Genomic DNA, 9793 nt, shown 5'->3' with positions numbered 1-9793 from the left:
GTAAGCTCCTGCTCGGTTTTCACAGTAAGTCATCCTATGAAGACCAATATTTGTTGAACCTATCAACTAAAAATAGGGTTAGTGTGCAGTATTTAATGAAACGTACACTGAAATGTGTGGTGTTGCACCTAAGTGTTTTGGTTTCTAAGTTTTCAAGTGCAGATGATTGATACCTATGTCAAATAAGAAAGGATGGTGGTGGCTGTATAGTTAGTAAGTGGTTCCTGAAATTCAGGGAGGATTGTGTTACAAGACAATATCTCCATGATATATATGGCTTTTTTTGGTCACTGCACCTGAATGGTTACTGCTCCTGCTCTGAAGAGTCTGAGGAAAGACGTAGCATAATATTGCTCTGACTGAACTGTAAAGGCATGAGGTTCATTTGGGTGTGGTTTAGTGCTTTGCAAAAGGCATATGAAGGAATAAACACACGTAGCCCAAACGTGACAAGTGGTATTTTTATGGCTCCTGTGTTGCTACAGAAAAATTTGCACCATCTCTTTGTAGAAGTGAACCAAATATTTGACAAGACATTTCCTAGAGATTTCTTTACTCCATCTTCTGATCTGTGCTGGAAAAACGTACTTGAGTGAAACTACCCAGATGTGATATTGTTCTTGTTACTATTTATACCAGAATAGCATGAAAGTGCCTTAGAGAAATGGAACTATAAAGACAGGAAAGGAACTGCTTGAAGCATTTGCGATATAGACAACACTCAAAAGGTGGAAAAGAAAATTAAAATGAAGAGTTGTGAAATCACTTGCCTAATTTCCCAGTAGTCAGTATCCCACAGGTATGTATGTCTTCTATATTATGCCTACATTGTTAGGACCTTGGCCTTTCTGGCTTGTTGATGTGAACCATTTTCTTTTGCTTCATGTTGACACAGACACTGCATAAAATGTTCCAGGAACAGGGTTATGCATATTTCACCCTGGTATGTATTCCATCTTAAGAAATGCAGTTTTGGAAACCAGAAGGCAGTTTTACTAGCATCAGATAGCAGTTGCCTTCTGCCATCAGAATGCCAGTAGGGTGACTCTAGTGTGGTATGGGAATACCTCATTTCTTCCTCAACTGCCTTCCCGAGATTGCTGATCTCAGTCTGGCTTCAGACATCTGAGCCAACAAAATAGACTTCCACAGTGCTTCAAATCACAGCAAGTAGCATGCAAAGGAATTACAAAGCTGTTCTTTTAGTTCTCCAAGTGTTGATATCCTATTGCTTCTTTGCAAACTGTATTTTGTAAAAAGGAAGTTGTTAAATCCTTTTTCATATTATTTATGACAATTGCCACTGCTTATGTGATGGCAACTTCAGATTTGATACCTGGTGGTGGTTTTCCTTCAGCTATGCCAGCTATGTAAGAAACAAAGCTGGAAGTTCAAGAGATAAACAGTGAAAAATATTCTAATTTGTCACTGTCACATACATTGTGAGCACCTTAATTTTTGCTTGAACGATGAAAACATGGTGACTTGTAAAAAAACAGTCTATCTGTAATGGGATTCTGCAAGTAGCATCCTGGTGTACGGTCTCAACTGAGATATGGAAGAGGCCTTCCAGTGTCAGAATGACAAATACCATTTTTAGGGACAAGATGAGGAGAAATATTAGCCCTGTGTGGGCAGCAGAATGTGACAATGCTGTGCTATGTCTCACACCGAGGCTGGGAAATTTTGTCATCCAAAGTCAATCTGAGCACACACAGGGAATGACAAAAGGCAGGAAGACCGTGAAGTGCTGGTTTGGTCTGGAGAACAGGGAAGGTGCTGGGCTCTTGATAAAGATAGGTGAGTCCTGGCAGGAGGCTGCTGCAAGAGGCCCACTTTGGGACTGAGCTTTTGCAAGGGGACAACGAAGCCCTGAGCCTGCCCCTTTGAGAGCCTGAGGACATGCTGGGAGCCTGCAGAGCACCTGCTGGGGCAAGATACAGCAGCAGCATGCTCTGAGAAAGCAGCTCTCAGTTCATATTGCATAAATCACATAGAATCAGGGTGATTTATTCAATTAGCAACACCTAATTAACCAGCAATCAGTGAACCATAAGTTTGGGCTCAATATCAGCAGTACAGCAGTTAAACCACAATACTAAGCACTACTCACAAATGCCAACAAACACCAACAAATGCCTAAGCACCCTTCTAATCCCCAAAGCCTCTCTTCATCCACACATACTTTCACACACAGTTTCAGTGTGGGCTACACATATACCATGTCCCTGGAAGTGCCTGTTTCTTCAGCCTGTGCAGGTCCACTTGCATGGCAGGATGAGCACTGGTTCATGGTGTCACTTTATGGTGGAACATCCAGAAGCATCCATGCCCTGGGTTACACAGTGTGGACGCGGGGTGGGGTTTGTGCCTATCCTGCCATGGTGAGTGATGGGTCCTGGAGCAGATCAAGGCCAAAGGGGCAGTAGGAGATATGACACTCTCATACTTGCCAGGTTCTATCCTTCTCTGTGTACCTTCTACCCTCCTTCACTACACACTGCATGGAAGAAGCCCTACGGCAATTATCTTCAAAGGACTTAGGTCTTCCTATAATGATTATCCAGTCATATACTGAGAGTTTCAGTCCTTCCCTCCTGACCAGTTTTGTTACCCCATACAATCTTGGAAGAGGCTTTCCTAGATGAAGGGGTACTGCCCTTGTCCTGCCTTTAGCAGCCCCCTGTCTCACATATTTCTTGCTGCCTGGCTGCTCCCTTGTCCCCAGGGATCTCCCAGGTGATCCAGATTCCCCACCAGCCATGATGGTGATATACCATGAGGGTATCTCCCACAGCTCTCTCTGTGCCAGGTGGTGTGCCTGCTCCTTGGATCTGCCCAGCATCTGGCTTATCTCACAGCTGGCTTTCAAACAGCATGTTCTCCACTCTCATCATACCTCTATATAAGGCTAGGGTGGGCTTTTATCTCATGGACTGGAACATGTCATCTTCTGGGCCTGCAAACTATATGGGGCACTGTTGCGACTCCTGCTCTTCCTTATCCATCAGGTATGAGTTCAATGGGACTACAGGCTCCCTTCATGTGGCTTCCTGATCTTGGGTTTTAGCTAGTTTTACTTCTCATGTTTTGAAAATAACTGGAGCATCTCTGCAACCACAGCTTCTTCTCATGAAAGCGGAGAGCTAGTGTGTAGGGATCTTGAAGAACAACGAAAAAGTCTTTTATTCCTTGGATTCAATTGCTCATAGATCATTCTCATAAATGTCTCTGTGAAGGCTACTCTTGATTTTCATGCAGCATCATGATGTTCAGCTCCACAAATGCTCCACAAATGCTCTGGTATGGCTGTTATGATGATGGGCACCCTCCCCCAGATGGTGGTTGTAGCTCAAGGAAGGTTAGAGTTTCCTACCAGCTCGTATTTAAAAGCCATGATAAAATCATGTGCTGGTGACAGGCAATGATTTTGGCAGAACCAGTGCATTGGTGACTCTCATGGTATGAAAGGGGGCTGTGCCTGGCGAGCACTCCAACATCATCACTTCATTTTGATCTTCCAAGGAATATTGTTCTCCACTGTTGCTGAAGCCCCTATACAGGACAATGCAGCATACAGCAAAAAACTACCTTTCTAATGTAATTGTATGTCCTGTTGGCAATATCTGCCATGAAGACAATAGTTTCACTAGGGAAAAATACATTTTGCTCCAGGGAAATCTGAAGGATCACAGAACTGTGGATGAAGCAGTTGAGGTAAATGACATCATTCCTAGCTTCTACCACCAATGGAGCCTGCATGGAGACAGTGAGTGGAAAGGCAAAGCACAGTGAGCTATCACTGCTGGACACAGGGGATCCCCAAAACCACATGTTCAAAGTTGTGAAGAAACATCTCAAACTGCTCAAGCCTCCACCAGGCCCTGCCTTTTTATTCCAGTCTTCCTCACGACACCAAATATGGCGTGGCTGAATTATCACAGTGCTCTTGATCATATGTGCAAAGAATGCACCCATGCATATGTACGCATTTTCACATGTATTTATGTCAGTGGTTTATGGGCTGATTCAGCCTGGTTCTATGACTATTGGGGTGGGGGACCCACAGACCCAGGCCCCAGGAAAGGGAAAAGGGAAAAGGAAAAAAGAGATGGGCCTAAAAACAAAACAGCAGCAACTATCTGAGGAGGAAAGCTGATTTTCTAAATAAGATATATTGGAATGCAAAATAACACAATATAATACAATATAATTAGAACTGAAGCTAATAAATCATCCTGGATCTCAAAGCACTCCTTGCTTATCATTCTTGAGCTCTTATGTTACTCTTTGCATGCTTTATGAAAAACATCTTTGTATGTGGGACAAAGCCCCAGGACAACAATAGTAAAACATATTAAAGGTGTCGTTTTAACATTAAAAGGAAAAAACTGAGTGCTAAAAGTTAATGAATACTCAATAGCAGGCATTTAAAGTTCAGGATCAGAACAGTCCCCAGCTCAGATAGTTGGTTCTCCTTACCTTATCTTTTGCATTTCCCATGTGGTCACCACTGATTCCTTGCAACAGTAAATATCTCTGCTCTTTAGCTATGACAGTACTGTGGCTGCAGCAAATCCCTTGCACAAAACAGGAGATGCAGCCAACTTTGCTGGTGAATGTGGAGGGAATCTCTGGAGGAATGCTGAAGTGGAAATCAAAGGTATGGATCCCAGAATGCAGGCAGCTATCTGAAAGCCAGGCAACATGCTGTTATCAGAAACCTTTTAAACATTTAGGATGTTTATACCTTGCAGAAATCTTGACATTCCTGTCAGAAATCAAGGTAATGCTTCCTTACATTACCAGCTGGTATTTCACACAAAATTTTATGAGTGGACTCTGCACTGCCTCTTCAGATCAGCTGCTGGATGTATGGGCAAAGCAGTAGACAGAGTTAAGAAATGCCCCATCCCGTCTCAAGGTCATGTACCTGCAACTTCTATCAACTTGTTTAGAATTAAAATAGAATGCCATGGACTTTTAACTGCAAAAAGCATTAGTGGTCTCCTAAGGAGTAAAATAATGTCCTAACTCCCATTTTTCTTTTATTTTTGTATGCAGCACATGGGAATATGATCTCAACCTTGTTTCAGCTTTGTGAAAGGCTCATTCATAGTAGAAATAATATTGGACACCTTCCCTGCCCAACTGTGAGACAGAAATACTACAAACCAGTCCTTCTAATGTCTTTGTGTCTTTGCATCTGTGCCACTGTCTCTTAATGAAATTCAGCTTTGTGTATGTTGAGTCCCACTGACTTTAAAACAAGACTGTCACACCAGTGTAAGGATATGTTTATCCTCTTTTGTCCAGATAAGAGCAGCTCTTGACTCTTTGGACTCTTTGCTTCATCCAAGACTTCATCGTGCACATATGCTGCCATTTATATTGTCCAGACATACGCTTTTGTTCTTCCTAACAGCTTTTGCCAAAACTTCACTTTAAACAATAGTAGCAGGGTATAACAGACCACTAGAGTTTTGTCCTGTAGTCCGCATCTTTCTGCAGATGAATTCAGCAATGCCTTAAGTTTTAATGATCTCAACTGGATATTCTTGCTGGAAGAAGAATATGGGTATTGTTTCCTCACAGCAGGGAGGTTTTGCCACATGGCATAACAGCACTTTCAATTGATCAGTGTTGTAACTCAGAAGGAAAAAAATGCCTAAGAACCAGTCTGAAATGGAGGAAACTGAAATTCATCAGCCTCTTAGATAGATGCAATATAAGAAAGTCTTGTTCTCTATTCTGATATTTTGTAGAAACCTGGTATTCCAATGTCTCTCAGTTCCCCTGGGGAGTGAAGATGCACTCCCCTTTCCCAACCTACCCATGTCTGGTAGGCATGAACCCCACTGCACAGGAGAAACTGCCATCCACATGGGCTCCAAGACTTATTCCCCTGAAACCACATGAGAGAGTTAATTTCAGTCTTGCAACTTTCTTGGCAGATGTAGAGATGAGAAGGGCTCCCAAGAGCTAGCTCCTGGATGCATATAGAGACATTATGCATCTTGGTCTTCAGCAAAACCTGGAGATTTCAGTCACACTGTGACTGTGTTTACTGTCAGGAAGACAATGGCTGTGGCCATGGGGAAAGTGTGAGTGTGCCATGGAAGGAATGACCAGAGGGATAACCTTTCTATGAAGGGCAGAAGAGCATTCCTGAAGTGAGACCATGCACAGCAGTGCTTAAAGAGCTTCAAACTCTCTGTTTGCTGAGCTCCTGGCTCCTGTTTGCTCTGATTCAGGAATTCTGTTGGTTTTGAGCCTGATAGCTTTGAAACATCTTTTTCTTTTCTGGATCTAATTATCCTACCACTGTTACCAGTCAGATTTGATGATCACAAGTAGTCAGTTCTTAAGTAGTCCTTATCTCATGAGGAGACAATGCTGAGCTCCCTGAAATGGTGGCAAGGTTTACCAGAGTTAAAAGGAAATATGTCAGTAGGCACTAGAAGCTGTGTGCATGCACTTCTTACACAGACATCAGCTGTGACCCAAGTTGGATATGTGGTAAGATCAAATAACAGGCAGTAACATGCTATCAAGACCATATTAGCAGCTTAGTGTCAAAAGCTGACAGGCAGCAGTCTGTTCAAATATACATTCCTCATATGCCAACATCAGTGGAGGTCACAGAGTATTCAGGGTAAGAAGGGTCAGGTCTGTATCTTCTTTCATGTTTTCAAATGGCTTTCCTGGACTTGTTAGAGCACTTCTGTAGAGATGCAATCAGTGCTGGGAAAAGGAGCAACAAGACTCAGCTACAGAAGGAAAAATCTGTTATTAAACTGTACTGCTTTGTCGAGTCTTAGTGGACGTGGGTGCTCAGCTCTTCTGATAACAGAAACATCCATACAGGTGAAAAAATGTGGATTTAAGAGTATATTTAAGCAACAGCCATTATAGCTTTAGCTTAGGAAATACAGAACTGAGATGCTTTACAGGTACTTGTTCTTTGTGTCGCAAAAATGTTTTTTCCTACAGTTAGCCACTTCCACACTTTGCTGTTAGGGCTGTAACATCTGGTAGCCCACAGGAAGAGCTAGCATGCTGCAGGAGGTCAAGGCTAAGAGTCAAAGGCATGTGTAAGGGGAAAATGATCTTTTGGATAGTAGAGCCTTCAGGTCTGAAAGGAAACGAAGCCTGATCACTGCAGGTCATAGCTCAAATAAACAGTTTCAAAGCACAGGCACAGACTAACTTCAGTACTGAATTATTCTAGTGCAGTGAACTTTAGCCAATTACCTGTAGACTAAATCCTCAGGACTCCCAATAGACCTGAAGAAGAAGATGAAGTGCTTCTCTTAGGAGGCTTCCATTTACTTTTCATGTCTCCCGAAATAACACACTTGTCTGCAAAGAAGACTGTCTTTGGTGGTCATTACATTCCACTGACTTAACTCTTTTTAATAAGCACATACAGATTAATCATTAACTCTGCATTTACATGTGTACATGTTATATGATACCTGAAGGGTGCCCTGATCTGGGTGTCCCTGCTGGAGCAGGAGAGCTGGACAAGACCTCCAGAGGTCCCTTCCAACCTCACCCATTCTGTGATTCACGCTTGTGCAGCGTTTTCAATGTATGTTTCTTTGCTTTCTTTCTTGCCACTCAGTAAGGGTACAGCAGTAACTCTAAAAATGCCTTCCCTACAGTTGCAAATACAGCAGAGTTATATACTCAATTTATACATTCAGGCACATGAAAAGTAAGCACTTCAGATGAGAAAAGAGTGCTTCAGTGGTGTGCCTGTGACTAAAAATTTCATACCTGCAGCTAGACAGCATGCAATGGCTGTCTGTTCAACAAATATTCACAAATACAGCTACCAGAAGTGTGCAGAGGGCACATCTGATACCCTCAGATGCTACTTCCAATACTGGAATACTTCTATTCATTTCTCAGCAACAGTTGCCATATGACATAGTGAAAAGAAGAATGTCATAGGATAGAAACAAAACACTGGAGAGAACTATTGGCAAAAGCAAGATTCCTCCCATTGGCAGAGGTCTGATCCTGCCTTCTGTTGCCCAGCACTGGGTTGCTGTCACAGTAGCACCTCATCCCAGCATCTTACCTGCTATGTGGAAGTTCTTTGCTTTAGAGATGTAGACAGTGATGTTGGTGTAGGCTATGGTCTTTTCATAGTCCAGTTTTGGATTGCTCTCCTGATGCCAACTCAGGTAGCCTCTTTCCATGGGCTCCAAGTTCACAACAGGGTCCACAGTGGTGTTGCTGAGGTTCAGAACCAGTTAGCCATATATGCTGGAGCCAGCCAAGTACACTTCAATCTCAGGCAGCACAAGGTTAACTGCTTTAATTGCTGTCATATGGGAAAAGTGGAAATTGGTTCTGTGAGGACAATAAGGTTGGACTGGGAGATCATCTCACCCAACTTTCCCTGCAATGTTGGAGTATGTGAAGTCATAGCAGAGGATGACTGGGATCCTAGCAGCACAGGGTTCAGCTCCCCAGCCTGCACCAAACCGAAGGGGATTTGATTGACTTATTCATTTATTAGTAGCACCTCCCTAAATGGCAAGCAGCCCATTAAACCTTTAGGATCAATATTGGTGATACAGTAGATAAACTGTAATTCAAGAATGATATTGCAAATGTAAGTGGAGGCCAGAGGACTACTGCAATTACCAGTGAGATCTGAGGACAGCAGAACAGATGAGCAGCCACTACACCATCCTCCTGAGCGGTCTGGCTGAGGCAAACGGGCTCTTCTTCATCTAAACAGGATGCTTGGCAAGTTCTTACTGTAGTGTAGGAGCCTTTGTTGAGCATGGCTAAAGGCAAGAGACTGAAGTGAAGCTCAACCCTGAACATCTCTTTGTCATGTAAGAGCAATTCCAGGCAGCTGGAGCTGCTGCCAACACATTCCTTCCAAAAACATCATCAACAAAAAATAACAATAAAAACAACATAAAAGCCTATCAGGCTCACTTGAGGTAGTCTTCAGGTGCTGTTGGACACTTGTAACAAATGGGTGCAGAATATTCTGGTCTGCTTTGATTTGGGAAAGGAAGAAAAAGAATGCAGCATGGGAGATTGGAGAACTCTTCAGCCAGGAGAGCAGGGTTGAAGACAACCAGAGTAAGAGATGAAGCAGGGACCAATTTCACTGCTGATGCCAGCAGACAGATGTCTAAGCCACCAACAAGCTGTGAGCCCAGAGTGAAAGCATTGGCACCTGCTTCACAAAATCTGATTCCAGGGGCAATGTTTTCAGCTGCAAGCTGAGGATCTGGGTGCACAAGGAGAAATACTGAAAATCAGACAACAAACAGTTTAGGAAACAAGCCACAGCAGGATTTTGAACTTTAAGCCTTTAACTCCTACATGCCAACTACTCACTTGCTCCAGCACAGGCATGGTTCTACTTCATAGCCCCTGTACATCACTCTTTCTTACAGTGTTTTCATTTTTGTTGTTGTTGCTGCTTCTCTTTTTTCTTTCTTTTGAAGGAAAAAAGTATTTGCATGCTGACTGCAGACTATTGTTCTCAGTTCTTGGCTGCTGCATCTTGTTCTGTGAATCTCTCCTTGTGTTGCACTGTTAAAAAACAAACTCTTTGGGAAAGGAACTGTTCAGTATCCTGGGTTGTAGTGATAAGCAACAGTTTCTCAGCGGGGTACAGAATTTCCAATAATGGAAATATCCTTTTTCTTGCTAACAGTTGGTTGTTTTCAGCAGTCATGTATCATGGACAACCTGTATGGTTATAGGTGGAAAAAATAACTTACAGCTACTTGCATGAGTCAAGATATTGTCA

At 42.8% G+C, this 9793-nt stretch overlaps 1 protein-coding gene across 1 annotated transcript; it reads right to left on the bottom strand.

The window, feature by feature from the left end:
* Window positions 1–3253: 3253 nt before the first annotated feature.
* ARRDC5 (arrestin domain containing 5) lies at window positions 3254–8342 on the bottom strand. The gene is given in 4 exon segments (XM_065740903.1): window positions 3254–3411; window positions 3579–3756; window positions 4483–4691; window positions 8090–8342. Coding segments are annotated over 4 exon segments (798 nt in total).
* Window positions 8343–9793: the final 1451 nt, after the last annotated feature.

This window comes from Cyrtonyx montezumae, unplaced genomic scaffold, assembly GCF_038088225.1.
Source record: "Cyrtonyx montezumae isolate F1298 unplaced genomic scaffold, pur_monq_1.0 scaffold_3, whole genome shotgun sequence".
Classification (NCBI taxonomy): domain Eukaryota; kingdom Metazoa; phylum Chordata; class Aves; order Galliformes; family Odontophoridae; genus Cyrtonyx; species Cyrtonyx montezumae.
Note: the sequence above shows the minus strand (reverse complement) of the source record. Positions and strands in the feature narration are given on the sequence as shown.